This window comes from Cebus imitator, unplaced genomic scaffold (genome assembly GCF_001604975.1).
Source record: "Cebus imitator isolate Cc_AM_T3 unplaced genomic scaffold, Cebus_imitator-1.0 Scaffold438, whole genome shotgun sequence".
Taxonomy (NCBI): Eukaryota; Metazoa; Chordata; class Mammalia; order Primates; family Cebidae; genus Cebus; species Cebus imitator.
The window spans coordinates 1,371,775-1,392,621 of NW_016107753.1; the positions used below are offsets into that span (position 1 = coordinate 1,371,775).

At 35.2% G+C, this 20,847-nt stretch overlaps 1 protein-coding gene across 1 annotated transcript in view; it reads right to left on the reverse strand.

Annotated features, from left to right (window-relative positions):
• FOLH1B (folate hydrolase 1B) overlaps window positions 1-20,847 on the reverse strand; it is a 60,442-nt gene that overhangs the window by 21,123 nt on the left and 18,472 nt on the right. The window contains exons 5-12 of the mRNA XM_017510395.1: window positions 18,969-19,094; window positions 17,987-18,173; window positions 15,445-15,538; window positions 8,902-9,000; window positions 7,931-8,016; window positions 6,478-6,597; window positions 4,052-4,134; window positions 1,718-1,781 (exon numbers count right to left, since the gene is read on the reverse strand). Coding sequence (XP_017365884.1) covers window positions 1,718-1,781; window positions 4,052-4,134; window positions 6,478-6,597; window positions 7,931-8,016; window positions 8,902-9,000; window positions 15,445-15,538; window positions 17,987-18,173; window positions 18,969-19,094 — 859 coding nt within the window. The remainder of the gene's footprint in view (window positions 1-1,717; window positions 1,782-4,051; window positions 4,135-6,477; window positions 6,598-7,930; window positions 8,017-8,901; window positions 9,001-15,444; window positions 15,539-17,986; window positions 18,174-18,968; window positions 19,095-20,847) is intronic.

The window sequence follows — 20,847 nt, forward strand, 5'->3', positions numbered from 1 at the left end:
GGCGTAATGTTATTAATCAAAGTTAACATTTTTTTGACATTTACTCTGTGCAAGGCACAGTCTGGGAGCTTTGCAAATATAACTTTTTTTTACCCTTGCAAGAGCCTTTGAGATAGGGGCTCGTAGAAGTTCTATTTAGAAGTGAGAAAACTGAGACACAGAGAGTAAGTAACTTGGGTCACACATAAGAAGTCAGGGCCAGGAATGAATCCAGGCAACTGATGCCAAAGGTCAGGCATTAGCTGGACATCTAGCGCTTGCCTGTAGTCCCAGCTACCAAGGAGGCTGAGGTTGGAAGATCACTTGAGCCAGGGAGGTCAAGACTAGTGAGCCATGATCGCTCCACTGCACTCCAGCCTGGGTTGCAGAGTAAGACTCTGTCAAAAAATAAACAACAATAACAGCAACGAAACAGAAAAAGAAAAGGCAAATGCCACCATAACTCCATCAAGATCTCATGTTCCAAGAGTTGACATAGGCAGTTTATTAATACACTACAGAAAACATTCTAAAAAAAATTCCGCCTTCCTTCATTTATTCCTTTATTTTTTACAACCATGCCACAAATATTTATCTAATAAGATATTAGGAATCCAGGAGTGAATAAGCAAGATACCGTCTCTTCCTTGTTAAGGAATACAGTCTATTATTTGTAAGACAAAAATTGAATAATGACAGTAATGAGTGCTACAAAGACATGTCTTCCCTGAAAAAGTAACATTTCAAAGGATTTACGGATAAGAATTAAACAGGTAAAGAGGTGCTGGAGAGCAATCTGAGTGTAGAGAACAGTAGTGCAATGGCCGGGATGTTGCATACGGTCAAGATACAGAATTAACAGCAGAGCTGGAGTGCAGTGACAATGGACTCTTTCATTTTCATGGAAATCAATCTGAGATTTCCTTTAGTTTGACCATTTGCTTATTGAAAGTATTTCCATTCTTCAAAGTCAGCCTCGAATGCCTATCCTATTTCTTAAGCCTTTCCTGAAGTTTCTATTATTCTCTCCTCTGAACTCTCAGAGCAGTTTGATCTTAACCTTTTTAAAGTACCTGCGTGAATTATAATTCAAGATTGATTTAGTATATTATCTACACTGAGTGAGCCACCGTGCCTGGCTAATTTTTGCATTTGTAGTAGCAACGGTGTTTCACCAAGTTGGCCAGGCTGGTTTTGAACTTCTAACCTTGAGTGATCCACTCACTTCAGCCTCTAAAGTGTTGTGATTACAGGCACGAGCCACCGTGCCCCTCAAATGGTACTGTTTTTCTATACCATTCTAAAGTATAGAACTCTTTAGATCCCTGACTTAATCATTCAACAGATACTTACTAAATTCCTGCTGTATATAAAAATAAATCTGCCAGATGAAGCTAATCAAAGAATGCTGCTTTTCTGAATTAGTACTCTATACTTCAAAGCAAAAAAAATAGAAAGAAAGAAGAATGAGGAGGAGGAGGAGAAGAAGAAGAAGGAAAGAAGGAAGGAAGGGAGGAAGGAAGGAAAAGAAAGAAAAGGGAAGCAAAGGAAAAAAGGAACCTGCTCACCTAGGACTCACACAACTCTCAACTAGAGTTCACACACTGTTTCCTGCCAGAGGCTGCAGCAGATTCCCCAACCACATGTGAATAGATAGCCTTCCTTGTTAATGCATAATTTATTAACTACATACTCCTAGTTTCATCACATCTTTTCTTATGAGAACAACGGTATTCACCTTCTATAGAAGAATCAGCATTAATATAGGCCACACCACGCTCTTGAAGGAGTCTTGAATTCTCCTATAATAAAAAAGAAAACTATATACATAAAGTTACAACCCACTCCCCCTCCCCCACAAAATGAACACCTACATTAAATGTATGTGGATTTCTAATTAAGCTGACCCACATTAATGACAAATTTGACATAAGAAATTCTCAAATAAGAGCTGCTTTGAAAGAATTTCAATAAAGCTTATTGGTAGGAAACAACAAGCACAACTTATTAAAAGCCAATATTTAAGATGAAACTGTTCATATACTTACGGTAAGCGGAAAAAGTTAATTTCTTAACCATGCTGTAGTTTATTCTTCAAAAAACTGTCTTAGCAAACATGAAAGACCTTAGACTTTTCAGCAAAAATCTTCCTACAAACATCTCATCATTTAAGCAAAGAATTAGAGTCATATGGAATGAAGGTATTTTAAGTTTATAAAATTTCAAGTTAAATTTCATATTATGAAAAATATGTGAACTTAAATCATCTGACCGTGAAGTCAGGTTCTCCTGTAGGATGGCACCATCTACTGGTCAATAATGATAATTGAACATTTTTAGAACAACGTGTAGCAAAGTTTTTTTGAAACGTCAATGTGGATTCTGAGTCTCTAAAATACATAATTTCCTAAGCATTCTGACATTAAGATAAAAAATAGAAAAAAAAGCAACTGTAAGTGAAAAAATAATTTGAAAGACACAAATCACACCACGAAAATCTTTAGGTTCTTCCAGATATTAGCATAATTCTTTCTTCTAAAACTTTGACTAGGTCTACAGGAGCATTTTTTTTTTTCCAAAGAAAATTAAAGTTTACAGGGTTTCACATAATATCTGAATTATGACAGGAGCCAATAAATACTTGCAGCTTGACTGGAAATTAGTGAAATAAACATTGACTTTGCATATATTTACTTTATAGCTAATGTTACTGCTATATAAAGCCAACAATACATGCAAGTAAAATCACTTTTCAAAGGGCTTAGTAAATATCCTGTGGTGGAAGTTTCTGACTTACTTTTAGCATAATTTAATATAGAGTAGGTCGTTATGAATTAAGAAAGATAAATGAAAAGTATACCTTACTGCCAGACGTGGTGGTGCATGCCTGTAATCCCAGCACTTTGGGACGTTGAGGCAGCAGATCACTTGAGCTCAGGAGTTCGAGACCAGCCTGGCCAACATGGCAAAACCCTGTCTCTACTAAACACACAAAAATTAGCCAGATGTGGTGGCACATGCTTGAAATCCCAGCTACCGAGGAGGCTGGGGCAGGAGGATCACTTGAACCCAGGAGGCTGAGGTTGCAGTGAGCAGAAACCATGCCACTGCACTCCAGCCTGGGCAACAGAGTGAGACTCCATCTCAGAAAAAAAAAAATGTAGTTAGCTTTAGGAGATATTTTGGAAAGTGTAATAAAATCAAGATAGAAACCAAACATGAAACAGAGGAATTTGATTTCATGGTCAGGAAATAGAGACAATTTAACTCCCATTTTTCATAAATTTGAAATGGCTTCATTCTCTATGAACCAAACAAGATTATCCATTTAAATGAGATGTTTATGGGAAGATATTCATTGAAAAGTCTGTTAGATCGTTCATATTTGCTAAGACAGTATTTTAAAGAATAAACTACAGTGTGGTTAAGAAAACGACTCCTTGTTTTGATGTTTGGTTTCTAGCATACCTACTTATTTACTATCATACTCCCAGGAAATAAAGATAAATTAATTTTGATAATTGAAATTAAGTCGCTCTAAAAAGTTCAAACAAAACTTAGTTCTTGTCCTGGCATGGTGGCTCACGCCTGTAATCCCAGCACTTTGGGAGGCCAAGGCGGGCAGATCATGAGGTCAGAAGATCAGGACCATCTTGGCTAACACAGTGAAATCCCATGTTTACTAAAAATACAAAAATAAAAATTAGCTGGACATGGTGGAATGTGCCTGTAGTCCCAGTTACTCGGGAGGCTGAGGCAGGAGAATCGCCTGAACCTGCAAGGTGGAGGTTGTAATGAGCCGAGACTGCACCACTGCACACCAGCCTGGGTGACAGAGTGAGACTCTATCTCAAAAAAAAAAAAAAAAAAAAAAAAAAACCACCTAGTTCTTTAGCAACAGAGATTTTTATTGCTGACTTTTGAACAAGAAAATGTTGCTTCAGACTTTAGGGGAAAAAAAAACTTTGAATATTTTCTCATTATATTCGCTTCTTATTTTTACATGCTTGCCAAATAAGTCCTGGCTACTTTATTTTACAAAAAGTTATATTGTAGCAAATTACCTACTAACCTCTGCCCACTCAGTAGAACCAAGAAGACCAAATTCTTCTGCATCCCAGCTTGCAAACAAAATTGTTCTTCTAGGTCTCCACCCTAAAATATATGTGTATATTAAAATGCTAGAAAAAATTCATAATATACCCAGGACACTACCAAGCCCAGATGGAAAAAAAAAAAAAGTCATTGTTTGGGAAAGGCAAATTGTGGTAAAAATCTTTACTTATGTAATTTTCCTTTGTACGATTTTAAAGTTGTAAATACAAAATAACACAATTACATAGAAAAGGGGGGAAATGTAGACAGTAAAAATCTTGCAAGGTCATAAAACATTCTAATAATTTTATAATGATTGGCAATACATAAGAAGTAATAAGTAATTGGTGGTCTGCAACTGCTTAAAACAAAGGAAGAAATTTCCAGATGCATTCGGTGTTCCGAAAGCAGATGTAACAGAAAGAAAATCCTTTAGAACGCTTTCTTGTTGTTCTGACATCAAATAAACAATTGTTCATTATCAACTTGTTGTATGATTTCACTCCATTCTCTGCCAGAATTAATCAAAAAGGGCTCAGTTAGCAACAGCAATGTTTCCTGTTGCTGAAAACCACATAATTCAAGAGTGAAGATGATGTTTCTTGTATGTTATAAACACTGACCTTGGAGTTAAGGCAACATCTTGTGTCAAACCTTGATTCTCTCACTAGCAGCATGACTGAGGGAAAGTTACTCATACCTACTACACTTTCATTTCTTCATCTGTGTCCCAGGAACAAGAGGGTAAAGATAAAGACACCACTTGATTGTCGGATGATGAAATGGAATAATGATTAGAAAGCACTTAGTAGGTGCCCCCAAAATTCTGAGTTGTCATCATCTTAGTAAATATTTCATGTGTGCTTAAGAATGTGTATACTATAGCTATTGACTACAGTCTTTTAGTTTTGTCAATAGTATTGTTCAAATTTTCTACTATTCATCAGCATTCCATTTCATTGACATATTCTATAATTGTCACAGTGATGTTTTGTATAGTTACCACAGGAATTTCCTAGCAAAATCATGAAACTGTTTTGTAATAAAATTAAACACTACCTACTTCGTGAACTATGTAAATTTAGATCTCCATTCTTTTGTTGGCAAGTGGCTCAAGACTGTAATCCCAACACTTTGGGAGGCCAAGGCAGGTGGATCACCTGAGGTCAGGAGTTCGAGACCAGCCTGGCCAACATGGCGAAACCCCATGTCTGCTAAAAATACAAAAATTAGCCAGGTGTAGGGTGGTGCAGGCCTGTAATCCCAGCTACTCAGGAGGCCGAGGCAGGAGAATTGCTGAAAACTGGGAGGGGGAGTTTGTAGAGAGCTGAAATTGCTCCTTTGCACCTCAGCCTGGGCAACAAGAGAGAAACTCCATGTATATATGAGATAGCTGTGTATAGAAAATAACTGAGCACCTTTACATTTTATTTTAAATAGAGACATCATGGTTTTGTGGACTGGTAGTCAGAAATTTGAGTTCGAGCCCTGGTTCTCTTATTCTGCCACATGCTAGCTACATAATACTGGGAAAAAATACTTGATTCTCTAAACCTTGATTAACTTATCTGTAACATGAGAAGATAAATATGTATGTCTTCCTCCTAGTTGCTAGGACTTGAAAATAGGTAGGACATATAAAAATAGTTTCTCAAAGAAAGTAAATATTATGCAAACATCATACATTAGGATTGTTTTTATTGATGCTAAAAATATATAGATTACATTTTATAGTCCCCAGACACCTTGTTGGCAGGGTCAGTAAAGATAACGAACTTTCTGCTCTCAATCTGTAATTACTATTTTAAAAAGCAAACATTTGAATTAAATTTTACTTTGGCTTTATATGAAAATTCTAAAATGGCTAAGGTGGTGATGTTATGAGTATAAATCAAATTTTTGTGAGAGCACCCAGGGCTTAGGTTATGAGAATACAGATATCAGACTTTTGACAGAATCCCATTAGGCATAAGATCGGTATTTCTCTGAATAGAGCATCTATCTCATTAGTGACTCAGTACACTTAGCCTGAGGTCTGAGCTTAGACGAGACCGAGTAACGTCTGCTTACAGTTTCTGACTAGGAAGCTTTGGCTTATAATTCAACTCCAGTGTGCTTTCTCTAGTGATGAGACCCATCTTCATCTTTTAAGTTGCCAAGAACAACCGTTAACAGTAAAATTCCTTTATTTCAGATCATCATTGAATATGTAAGTATCAACAATATAAATGTTATATAAATAAATGCAAAAATAAATAAACAATATAATTAACCAGCCAACATTAACAGTTGTATTGGTGTTTTGACGAACACATGTAATGGTTGAGGTAGTATTTTCATACTCACTTTACAGAAGACTAAACTGAGGCTTAGATGGGTTGGCTTTTTTGCACTTTGTATTACCTTCCTTTTTCAGTGTTCCAAAGCTCCTCACAATTTCATGAACAACAGCTGCTCCACTCTGAGGGTCAATACCACCAAACACCCATGAGTCCCGGTGACCACCCAGAATGATGTATCTGTCTAGAAAGCATTGATGCAAGATTATTTGTCATTTCAGGTCAATAAAAGAGAAAACTGCAAAAGACTCAAAGCATCTAAATACAAAGCACTCATGAATCAAAAAAAAAAAAAAAAGGCTAGGTTTCTGAAGATTTGTGCAAATATGTTATTTCTGATTTTAGTATGTGCTTCGTCTATCTGAGAAAGCATAAATGTGATAAAGCAAATATATATTTCAATGTATTATTATAATTATATGTATGACATATAGGTAACTAAGAAAGTATAACATTACCCTTATTCACATTTTTTTATGATTCTCTATTACTCCTCTCTTACCTAACTTACCACTTTCTAATATTTTCAAAGTAAGGGAACATAGTGGCCCCATAGGAAGTTGTACATTTCTTATTCTTTCTATCCAATTTTTAAGGTACAGCTCAAATGTTTTCTCCCTCTATGAACCTGTTTATTTTCTATAGAAGAGGGTATTTCTCTGCCTATCCAGCTCTCAAGGGTGATAAAGCATTTATGACACTTAAGCGTATGGCTCCCTTCACAAACTGTGAGCTCTTTGTCTTGGGTCTGTGTCTATCTAGCTCCCCATCTCCAATGCATATAACAGAGTTGGCACAAAATAGGTACTCAGTTTTATTCAATAATAGCCACTTATATATTATTTAGTACTCATTAGAAGGATATCAATATTCTTGATCTAAAATCAATCACTAGCTGCTTGTAAGAAACAGTGATTAATATTTTTAATATGCATCTAATAGTATCTGTTTTGGTAAGAAATACAGAACCAAATAGTTCATAAGGAACTGAAGCTTCATGAGCTAAGACTATGCATAAAATGTATAAATCAGTAGATCATCTGAACTTCTATGGAAATCATATGTATATATATATTTCATCAGTGACTGTAGCTGTGGAAAAGAAAACTATGCAAAGGATTCATTAATACAAGATAATCTTAATTTTCTAAAAGTGTGATATTTTATATAGATGTTTCTAGTGATCATGAAGATATTTCCCTATGCAAAATGTATGGTAAAAATATTTCAGAAAACTCAGAAAAACCACATCTTTCCCTAACCTGCCTTCCTTGATCCTTTAAATGAGGCCAGCACAATTTATTATTCACCTTGGTCGCTTGCCCAATCAAACGTTCACTTTCCTTCACCACATGTGTCACAGTACAAAATTATTTATTATTTATTTCTTTTGTTTTTAGGTGAATTCCACTGGTTTTGTTTGTTTGTGTTGGTTCACTTTGCACTCCCACAGCCTGGCAGTATTCAGCACATAACAATGACTCAATCAATATTTGCTAGGCAAATGATTCCTTTACCTGGTTCCACTGCTCCCTTGAGAGTACCTATCACATTGTAAATTCTTGTCACTTCACTGGTAGAGTGGATATGCATCTTGACTTTTCTAATGCAAAGATAAAAGACATTCTTTAAAAAAAATTGGTTAACAGATTAACACTATAAGGGTTAAGGGAATTTTCCCCTCTGCCTTTGAAGGCTCAAGTCTGGTAAAATAAACTGAAAATAGATTAACAGGAGAAAAGGCATACAAATTTATACACAAGGGTACACAGGAGCCAAACAAAATTTGAGACTCAAAGAAGGGCCAAATGGTTGAAGTTTAACTAGCCCCCTCTTCGTAGGGGAGGGGGAAGTGGCGGAATACAGGTGGTTTTGAGGGGTGGTAAGTGGTTTTTAAGATAGTTGAACGGGTGGGAAGAGCAGGCAATGGTTTGTGAGTAATTCTTGGAACTTGAATGGAACTAGAGAATAGTCAACAGTTTGTGACAAAGCCTGTGTAGATGCAGTGATATGCCTCATTCTTCCTTCCTACTATATGAGTTCGATCTTCCCTGGTTAATAAAATTTCAGGGAGGGAAAGGAAGGTCACTGTGTTCCTTCTGCAGGAGCTTCAGATACGGGAACTTCAGAGAGAAACTTCCACCGTGCTCTTGCAGGGAGAAGTAGGAGATCAGAAACTCCCTGATTCTGAGGCTGCATCTAAGGCCCTTTATCCTTTTTAGTTCAAGTGCTCAGCATTCCAAAACATCACACTTTGGGTTATCCATTTTCTAAGTTCTAACAACACCCATAATCTTAAAATCTTCCATAATTGTTTAAAGATTTCTAATTGTTCACAGGCAAAAACGACACTGGTTCTAACTTGCAGTTTTGTTTCCTGCTGGTATTAGATACATTTTATTTTTTCTGTCATTCTCTATAGTTTTTTTTTTTTTTTTTTCTCTAAGTTTCCCCCTTAAAAGAGCTAAAATTAAAATAGTCTCTTAACTGTGTAGAAAAGTTTCCAGTAAAGCCAGGTCCAACATTGTAGGGCACTTTGAGACTTCCTCTCCAGCTGCTATCTGGTGGTGCTGAGCCACCCATTTTTCTGTTGGACACACAAAAAAAGCATTATTAGCCACAAAAAACCTTGAGGTAACACGTTAAAATGTCAATGGATTCACTTTCTCGAGCATCTGTTCATAATATCTTCAATGGTGCAAAGCGATTTGGATATAATATGTCGTTTAAACCTTACCACAATTCTGAGGAATTGCTACCTCCACTTCACAGATGGGGCACAGGAGGCTTAGATATTTGATAACATGCCCAAAGTCATGCAACTAGTAAATGGTATAACTAAGATTCGAATTATTGATAATAACTTGATCTGTGTTACCTGACTCTAGTGGTGAATCTAAATGTGCTTTCCAGAGCATGTACTGAAGAAAGAGCTTGATTAACTCTCTGAAATTTTCCATTGTTATTTGTCTCACTGGTCTATGATGATTTTTAACAAAGTACTTTCATACACACCTACTAAGAAGACAGGCAGATCAAAAGAAAGGATTTCACTTCAGAAGCCCTTAAAAGTTTCACATTATTTTTTTAAATTCAGAAATAAAGATTCAGGCAGACCAGCTGGTATATGTCACAGCTCGTGATTATCTCTCAGCAGGTGACAGAGAAAGAAAACATGGTCATGTTTATGAAATGGTGGGGTTATTGTAGTTTCTCTTCAGCACATCTGCCTTTACTCTATTAAGATGATGGATTGACTTATTCTTGATTTGGGCATGGAAAACAATATACTTTTACTAAATAGCTACAGAGAGACAAACTTAAGAGACTGATGTTCAAACGGAAAAATTTATACCTTAATAGTAACCATATTTTTATGAATATCCAGCTGTAAGTCAGAAACACACTTCTTTGGGCCTACCAGGGCCATTTTGTTCCCATTAAATGAATATCCCAAACCTTAAACACAGCTCCACTTAAATAATGGCCTCGATAAATAAATGTCATTATCTGATATTATACTGAGATGTTCAGTTACAAAATTGAGAGTAGAGAATTTTAGTCTGTCCTTTATGGCTCCCCCTGTGATCACACACCCTCGTGCACTCCACGCTTTGCCATGTAGCACGCTCTGCAGTGTCCTGTTTTCTTCTGTGCCTGTACACAGCTGCTTGTTCCCTGTCTACCGATTTGAGAAAATGTGAATAACTCAACTTAACCTAGAATCTACTGCACATGCAATAAGAAAATAATCAGTAAGATCACTTTCTCATGAAAAATTCATTAGATGTAGTATCTTGTTTTAAAATGCTCTATCAAAGTGTAAATAATGCCTCTCTTTTTTCCCTTTTGACTAAAAAGTTCGGACATTAAACAGAATTTCAAGTAATGTACTATAGAATTTATTTCAACTATCTACAATAAAATGTCATGCATAAAACATCAAGCAACATGAAGAGGTATTTTACAATGGTAGAAAGCATAACAGATAGTCAAAACAGCAGAGTATGGAAATATACAGGAAAGTTGCAAAAGGCAAGTAACGAATATAAATATACTTAATCATACGTAAGATATTGATATGGGAGGTAGAAAGAAATTATTTAGGCAGATAATGGGGGCAACAGAGTCCTCGGCAGAACTTTCCTTCTAACAAAAAGCAGCCCACATAGTTTTTTTTCTAACAAAAAGCAGCCTGAAAAATTGAGCTGCAAACATAGATTAGTAAGCTGACAGTGTGGGGGAATGCCGGCAGCTGTGCCAATAGAAAAGGACTACTGGTGGGCCAGGTTTGTACAACAGGGAAGATCCATCTTCCCTTTTCTTGTTACCATGTGTACAGTAACAGAAAAATGAGCAACATGGCGCAACTCATGCAGAGAACGCACCTGAATAATAAAAGATTAGGGTGGGGCTACCAGAAATTCACACCCTATGCAAATGGCACACCTGGTCTAACTGTATTTCCATGATTTAGTAAATCAGACATCGCCTGGTCTAACTGTTTTTCCATGATTTAGTAAATCAGACATCGCCTCCTCACCAGCTGATCTATAAAACCCTCTGCATTTTGTGGTGGACCAACAACACATTTTTCTAGGACCCCTCTCTGCAGCAGAGAGCGACGCTAATATACGTAAACTAATAACATCAGTTGCTTTGGGGGTGTAAATGAATAAGACAAAATCTTTACTATAAATCCCTTTGAATTGCGAACTTTGTAAATGTATTTCCTTTTCAAAATAAAAACTAATAGTCCATATTGCCTTAAAACAATACAATACAAAGCCACAACTGTAGTGTCCTCACAAGAACAGGTCAACAGATGAGTAGAAGACAACATTACAATAGTTAGATATAAGAAATCTAATATACCAATGAAAAAAATTATGCATGTACATGGAGACTAGAGGTTTCAGTTGAAAAGCATTACTGAAGTATAACTCTCTTTAGGTCCTTTTCTCACTTTATAAATAGAAAATACCACAAATATTTAAAAGTTGAATATTAGAATTTCAAACCATAAAAATATTAGAAAGTACAAATAAATGTTGTAAAATGTCTCAACATATTTGGTAGACTGTAGATGCTTAGTAATTAATGTATAGACAGTACTGAGCTTATAATTCTGTATCTTGTAGCATATTAATTTTGCTTTGACCATTAGGAGAAGATATGTTGTCCACTATGTTTAAAGCACTGTGTTTTATTTACTAAAAAATATAAATNTCATTACACCAAAGAGTTTATAAATCACTCAGAAGAAAATACGTATAAGACTAACCATAATATAAAACAGAACATGACAGATCAAAGGTAAAGTTCTAATAATGTGGACAAAAGAAAGCTTGATTCAATTTGTGAGATCAGGAATTATTTTCTAAAGAAAGTTTCATTTGATCTGGATTTTAAAGGATGGGTAAGAGATAGGCATGGAAAAATGAAGGCGAAGAGCATTCCAGGCACAGAGGTAGGCAAGCATAGACCAAGTGTAAGGCATGATGATTATTCTGGCTGGGATAGAAAATGACTAAGTTTCCTTGAAAAAGAAATTGAAAAATAGTGTAACTCAAGTGCACATGGAACATTTTTCATAAAAAACCATGGCTGTAAAACAAGTCTGGATAAATTTAAAAGGCTGAAATTCTACAATTATTTTATTACTTATATATTTCTTTTATTAATCCAACCATAAAAAAGGAATATAGCAATAAATAACAAAAATAAATTTAAGAAATTCACAAATATATGGAAATTAAACAACTAACTCTTAAATAACCAATGGGTCAAAGAAGAACCTACAAGTACAATTTAAAAATGCTTGCGATGAATGAAAACAGAGACACAACATGCCAATACTTATGAGATGCAGCTAAAGCAGTGCTTAAAGGAAAATACATAGCTGTAAACACATCTATTAAAAAAGTAGAAAGATTTCAAATCAGTAAGCTAAGCTTCCACATGTTCTCAATCATAGGAGGGTGATGAAAAATGAGAACACATGGACACAGGGAGGGGAGCATCACACACTGGGTTCTACAGGAGGGAACTAGGGGAGGGACAGTGGGGGGTGGGGAGTTGGGGAGGGATAACATGGGGAGAAATGGCAGATATAGGTGATGGGGAGGAAGGCAGCAAACCACATTGCCATGTATGTACCTATACAACAATTTTGCATGTTCTTCGTATGTACCCCAAAACCTAAAAATCAATAAAATATATATTTAAAAAAAAAAGAAGGAAACTCCACAAAGAAAACAAAACTAAACTCTTAAAGAATAAGAAAGGAAATTACAAAGATTAAAGGAGAAATAATAAACTAGAGAATAGAGAAAATCAATGAAACCAAGGGTAGTTTTTTTAAAAAATCCACAAAATTAGCAAACCATTAGTCAGACTCACCAAGTAAAAAAGGGAAGATTGTAATTTCTAAAATCAAGAATACAAGAGAGGACATTACTACTGACTTTACATAATTCCTACTTTTACCACAGTGCTTGAAATATAGAAGTCATTCTATAAATGTTCCTTGAGTGAATGGTCTGTGAGAAGCTGCTAAATGTCTCCTGAGCGGAGGCATAAGAATGAGACAACACCATAATCAATAAAAGTGCCTGCTAAATGAGTGTGTTGAGAGTAAGTAGTGTATACCAAACTGTCTTTTGCATCAGACATGAGTTTTGGCCTCGACTCTCTCACTATCTGAACATTGGTTATAATGAGTATCACAATACTAACCCATATAGTTGTTTTATAGGTTAATTGAGAAGATATATGTAAAGCATTCAGCACAATAGTAAATGCTAAAGCGTAATTAGCACTCCATACAGGATACATGCTATTATTATTACTATTACTGTTGGCACTATAATTATCGACGTAGAAGTTACTCTAGGAGGCAACTTAAAAATCACATAATCACACTCTGTTCAGTATATATGTAAAGAAAAATAGGAAAAAACATACATGGTATCCCCTTTCTCTCTAACACAAGTCAACATGCAATTTTTACTGTCACTCACATTTCATGAACTATTTATTTAAGTTCTTAGCATTCTTGGGCCATTATATGACTTCATAACTCTCCTCATCTTCTCACATTTATTAATGAATTTTTATTTCATGATATATCACATTTGTAAAATATCTTTTCTAATTAATGTACAGCATTAAGCTGCTAACTGCATGAGAGAATCTGAGAATAGACTATCAGGGACAACCGGCACACTCCCAAGATAAATGTATAAAGAGAGTAAATTTTCACAGTGAAATTAATAAACAAACCATATGTTCTTTTAAACAATTTTTTAAAACTAAATTCCAATTATGAGGACTGTTTCATTGTGGCTTAGAAAGTATGGGTAAATAGGAAGTGTTCTATTTTTAATTATGGTGTTTTGAATGTGAAATGCACTTTTCCATGAAAATTATGTTATTAACAGTGATTGCATTTGTCAAATGGCTTGCAGAGGCTGACACAGTAACATTAGATGAACTGCATTTGTAGTTTTTCAATCAGATAATTCCGTTACACCATTAGAGCACAGCTGATACTTACCTAGCAAACCAGACCAAATTGTAGATGTTTAAATAAGTCTCACATCTAATTCCATGATATTATGCACTTTTTTCTAATTACAAAGATAACACAGGTTTATGTTTTAAGTTTTATATAATTGAAATAATACTATATATATTGTTTTGAAATTTGCTTTTCTTAATAGCATATCATAATCATTTTTGTACATTAATTATTCTGGTACAATACATAATATCTTTTAATCACTTAATTTACTATCATAGTCATTAATGTATTATTTGACTACATATCACTAGTTGAAGATTTGTGTTGTCTACAGGTTTCCATCATTAAAAGTATGCTATAATCACTTTTATCTTTTAAATATTATGAATACTTTGCCTTTATTTATAAATATTTTAAGGCAAATACATAGTCTATGGTGCTATAAAAAGTTGTGCATGGTCCTGAATCTTAACCAATGTAGTACAGCTTATAGCCCCAAAGAAAAAAGAACAGGGTACTTTCTTAATCTACTCTTAAACTGAACAGATGTGTCCAACTCTCCAGATGTCAGCCTCCTCACCTATAAAAATAAGTGCTTCACCCTTGGTCAAAAAATGCTTCCTCATAGATACTGGAATAGATGATTAAGAAAGTCTTGAACTCAAAGAAGAAAAGGGACTAACTGGCCAAACACTTCGGTCTCTATCAATTTCACTTTTAGAAAAGCCAGTGTTCTCACCCCTCTAAAGAAGAACGGAAGAAGGACATGGCGATGGGAGAAAGCAGCACAAGAAAGAGGAAAGAGTTCCAATGCCAGGTTAGGCAGAACAAATCTGGGAAAGTTTTGAGAATGAAAGCAGAAGAGGAAGAGGAATAGAGATAGAAACAAAAGGGAAGTCGCTCTCATAGTAAGAGGTATACATGAGTCAGAGATTTACTAGAGGAAAGCCTGTGTGTAAACAAAGGAGAGAGCTAGGAAAGGCTGAGAAAGCTCTTAGACTGCAATGTAGGTCTAACATTGAATAAAGGAGAAAGGGAGGAAGAAAAGAAAGAGGAGTGTTGGGTGCAGCATCTGTTTGAGCCAGGCTGTCAGGGAGTCCCTGGGCCAAAGTTTTGCATCAGAGGAGTCTGATGCCTTCCAGGAACAGGCCTGTAGTAGTATCCTTGCCACACTCAGTCTTTGCCCAAGAACACCTACAGGAAGCATGGTCTTGATGCAAATAGGGTAGAGTTTCAAAGCACAGTGTCTGGAGCAATTGATCGATTATGCTCCCTGCAGTTAAATATCTGAAAGGCTCATTTTCATGGCTGTCATACACTAGATATTCATGTATATATTAAATTCCAGAACAGAATCACTATTCTATTTTAGGAGTGATAAAATTACAAGCGGCACCCATCTTGCAAAACATAAGTATTTAAAAACTGGAGATAAAGCCTAACATTAGAAAACTATCAATAATGAAAATTACCCAAACAGCTATCCATTGTTTCTTACAAACTTACTCTAGGAGCTTCTGTGCATCATAGTATCCAATTGGATGAACAGGAATACTTGGAAGACCAACAGCCTCTGTAATTCCATGCCTGTAAGCATATTCTGAAAGAAAAAAAAATGGCCATATTTCCAGTAAAAACTCAGTTCCATTCAAACGGTTCTCTACAAATCACATCAAATACATTCTCATTTCACATTTACTGTGAATTGTTAAAACAGATTATCAATTTCAAATGTTAGCAAGAATGTGGAGCAACTGAACTCCCACATTCCTTGTGAGAGTCTAAAATTACACAATCACTTAGGGTAACTCTTTGGAAAAGCAATGCCAAGCAGAAATGTAAACTATGGCACAGCAATTCCACTCCTGAGTATTTACTCTAGAAAGATGAGCACATGCCCACAAGAAGACCTGTACAAAATTGTTCATAATGGCCTATTTATATTAGCCAAATGTTAGACAAAGTCCACGTTTCAAAGAACAGAATGAATAAACAATCCGTAGTATAATCCCACAATGCAGTGCTATCTAATCATGGAAAGAAAAATACTACTAATACATACAATAAAATGGAAAATCTCAAATCACTACACTGAAATAAGCAAAGCAATTTAAAAAACAGCCTACTGTTTTTTTTCCATTTACTTGAAGTTCAAAACCAGGCAAACTAATACATGATGCCAGATATTAGAAAGTGATTGCTTCTAGGGGATACAAAGAAAATTAACCAGAAAGGGGCACAAGAGACCTTTCTGGAGTGATGGAAATGCTCTTATATCCTATTTTAAGTGACATAAGGACAGGCAATTTTCAAAATTTATTGAACTCAGCTCTTGAGATCTATGTATTTTATTGCATGTAAACTCTACTTCAAAATAAGCACATACATTCTATCATTTCTTCAGATTTAAGAAAAATTAGAGCTGTTTTTCCATTTTTTTCTCTACATTTTAAAACAATCTAATAAGAAACTTAGGTAATTGCAAATCCTTATTTTGTTATGGGCAAAAATGACATAAAAATATGTTGTGTGGGATTTGATTTCAAATTCTCTAGAATAATTGCAAAAATTTGAAGTGACGAACAGATAAAACAAGAATGACACCATGTTCATGACTATCTTTACTTTCATATATATTAGAATTATGCCATAATAAAAAGTAAAATTAAAAGGAAGAGAAACATGAATAGGGCACAATAAATAATTTAATAAATATTAGCCCCTAAAAATAACATCATTTTTTCCCTAAAATATCATAATTCAAATTTGAAAAAAATCAACAGAAACATTCCAATTAATCTCATTTTATTTTCATTATTTTGATTTTGTATAACTAATAAAGCTTAGGCTAAGCCACATTTTTTAAAACTTGGAAATAAAAGGGTGGAATAAATAAATTTCAGGTAGATTTATGTAATTTTACTATAGGGCAATAGGTATCATTTTTTTAAAGAAGAAAGAAATCTATGACAATGTATTACGTCCTAAGAAGATTTACAAAGCCAAAAAAATACATAATCTTTACAGGAGTCTACAATTTAAGAGTAAAACCAAATGAAGATGTAAATACCAAAGATAACTTGGCAAAGTATTTTATACAAGTTTTAAAGGTTTAGTTAGTTTTAAACCACACAAACTAAATGAGCACAGATTTTTGTAAACATCATCAAATAGTTGAGTACATTCAAAATAAATTAGCGTCCTTCGTTAATGTTTTACAGGGGAGCCCTTCAGCATAAGACCAGTATGTGGACTCTGGGAGCCAGACTGCCTGAAATTGAATCCAACTGCTCATTTAGAGGAGTAGTGATGTTGGGCAGACTTCCAGTCTCACTTTCCTTTCCTGTCGTCAAATAAGAGATAACACCACCTAGACTTAGGGTTGTTCATGCAAGTAAAATGCTGGCATTTAGGAAACACTCTTTGAAAGTTATCTCTGTTATCTTTCTATAGCAATGAAGCAATATACATTTCGTGGGCTCTGTATCCTTTCAACAAGTTTATAGAACTTCTACTCTCCTGTCCCTTACTGACAATTGTGAAAACCAAAAACACTGTGAAATCTGTAATTCTGGGAGAATTTATTTAGCAGCAAAGCCTGATCTAACCTGAACTCATTTGAAAGCAAAATTGGACTTTAGCAGACATGAATCTGTTAATATTCCTTATTCCCCACATCCCATTTACCACTTAGTATAAATATTCATACACTCTGCAGCAAAAATATTTATATGCTTTTTATCCATATTCTGTCTGAGCCCCCTATGTCAGTGTTATGCAAATTATGGTATATGTGTAATACCATATTACACATATTATGGTATATGTGTAATACCTGAAAAAGTCTGAATTTGAAAACCCATCAGGCCCAAGTGTCCAAATAAGGGGTAAGGGGCTTGAACCAATCATTTTAGAGTTCAAAATTCTTTTATTCTTAAATGCAAAGAGAATAAAAAAAGACATGCTTAGTCCATTGTGCCAAAGGAATTTTAATAAAGTCTCTTTGAAATGTTAAGTTTCCTGTGATAACTGAGGCTTGACCACTCACCATTTGCTGGGTAACCTGGTGTGAGAGGGTCTCCTGCACCATTTAGATTTAGGATATTTCCACGCTGGACACCACCTCCAGGGAGATTCCAGCCATCTGGATAGGACTTCACCCCAGGAGCAAAGTAGTCAGCAGGGTCTGAGTAGAGAATGACTCCTTTGGCTCCTGCCAGCTGGGCATTTTTAACCTACAAAACACAGTGTCTTTCTTTTCTTATTTTAAATTGCTTGTTCCAGATTCAGTAATATCAATTTTCAAATTACACTTAAATAAATGAGTAGTAGAACTTTATCTTTAACCTTTTGTCGTTAGGCCTGCTATGAAGAACATCTCACAGAGAATTGCCCGTTTCTTTTTGCTACTATAAGCTCCAAAAATCCTCAGAGTGGCAGATTTGGACATTTTCATGTTAGTGGGAGCTAGTATTTGCTATATGTCCTTCCACTGGTTTAGAAGTACAATAAGCAGGTAGATCCCACAGACCAAATTTCTATTTGTTCTATAATCGAAAGGGAATTTTTTAAAAATTAATTTTCCACTAAAGAGAAAAATATATTTATTAACAAATCAAATGACAGTAATTTTAAAATTTGCTATGTATAAATTGTTTTCCCTCAGTATTTATAACAATTCATACTATAATTTAATTTAGTAAATTTTTTTAAGATAATATTTAAAACAAAGATACTAAAAATTAACAATAAACCCAGTACATCCTTCTTTGTAGGCCACAGGCATAACCTGTAAGCACAGAAAAATTTGTTCTGTTCACCCTAACCATCTACACTGGCCAAATTCCAATGATCAAATTTAACCCCGGGATATAAACTAGTAAATTGTGTCCTTTCTGTAAGGACGTCATGTCACAGAATACAAGAAGATCATGGTATTCGTAAAGTATTAAGAAAATAATTATACACATGTAAAACACACTGTAACTTTTTATATTGGGGAAGACGAAAAAAAAAGAGATGATTTTTACCTTATTTCCTCTGAAAATTTTCCCATATCTGGCAATTACAATTTTCCCAGAGCAATTGATCTTCATTTCCCGCTCCAATTTAAAGAAGTCTTCAGTTCGTGCATAGTTAACATACACTAGATCACCCTGTAGAGATCAGGAATAGCTTAATAGAAGTCAGACGTAAAACAAGGTTTTTCTGCATGGGGACTGTTTGACATTTTTGAATGAGGGAAGAGGTAAGAGCACACAAGAGGGTCAGAAAAGTGTATGCTCCAAAGGAGAAATTCTAGGGAAAATGAACTGAAATTGAGAATGCAAGTAGATAGGGTAGAAGCATGTGAATTAAATAATGTTTGTTTGTGTTTAACCCATTATTTAGTGGCTATCAAGCTATAGAAGTACTCCTCCACAGGAAATCATATATGTATACACATTGCTGCATGCAACTTGAAGGGGTCCAGGTACCCAAGGCTAAGAAGCCCTTAATGAGACCGTTTCTCTCTTCAGAGTGTGTTCACAGGGAGTAGCTTAATGGGTCTTAGCAACTACAAGTAAAGAAAAATGGACAGGTAACATCACTGCTTTACAAATCTGATTTCAATCAGTATAATTATCTGCAAATCTTATAACATATTTAAGTCTCAATACTCTCATTTGCAAAATTACCTGATAGATTAAATCAGTGATCTTCCAACTTTTATTGCACACCTATTCCCTAAATTAATTTTGCAAAACAATGTATCCCTTCATCTAAAATTTTAAATTTTTTTAATACTTTAAGTAGTCGCAAAGTATGCAATATCTAGTTTATTGTAAATATTAACAATTTACAGGACATTGTATATAACTTTTATATTGATTCAAAAGAATTTAAATGCTGTATTTACTATTCAACATCAATTTTTAAAAATACATAAACATGCTCTTTCGGGTCAAAATTTTGTCATCTTTTAAAAATTGAAATTGCATATTGTCCACCTTCCCCCACAGAATTTTACTCTAAAGTAAAATATATTTGTGCTGGGCAGTAGGATGAGCTGTCCAGATTCGTGGTCAATGAAGGACCTTTTGCTCCAGCTGCAGGGAAGTCTCTCTGCAGACAATCTTCAGCTGTCAGCCCCTTCAGGGATGGCCTCAGCTGTAGACAGACCGTTTGCTGAAGGTCATGTCCCTTCTTAGAATGCCACACATTCAGTGGCTGATTGATGTGAGGGTATAGAGACTTGGACATCTCAGTCTAACCTAGGACAATTATAAAAAACGATTCCAGCTCTCCTCATAGGTTTAGTCAAGGCTATCCTTGAGCTGGTATTGCAGGGTGACTTCTCCCTCTGCCTAATCCAGCTCTCCTTCTTACAGATGTTGATCCCAAAAGAACACTCCATAATTAGCAACTAACATTCTAAATTTCATTTCAGAATCTATTACCATAAATATAGGTATGCTTGAAAGTCTTTTATTAATCACTGTTAAACTTCCTTGAATAGAAGGAAATATAGAAGTCAAATTTTGTCCTTGAATAGAAGGAAGTTTAGAAGTCAAATTTTAAAAAATATTTATTTTTGTGACAGATTGTGTTAAGAAACAGCTTCAAGAGTAAGTTATAATTATAGGCCAGACATGATGGTTCACGCCTGTAATCCCAGCACTTTGGGAGGCCGAGGCAGATCACTTAAGGTTGGGAATTCGAGACCAGCCTGGTCAACATGGTGAAACCCCATCTCTACTAAAAACACACAAATCAGCTGTGCATGGTGACACATGCCTGTAATCCCAGCTACTCAGGGGCTCAGGCATGAGAATTGCTTGAACACAGGAGGTGGAAGTTGCAGTGAGCAGACATCATACCACTGCACTCCAGCCTGGGTGACAGAGTGAGATTCTGTCTCAAAAAAAA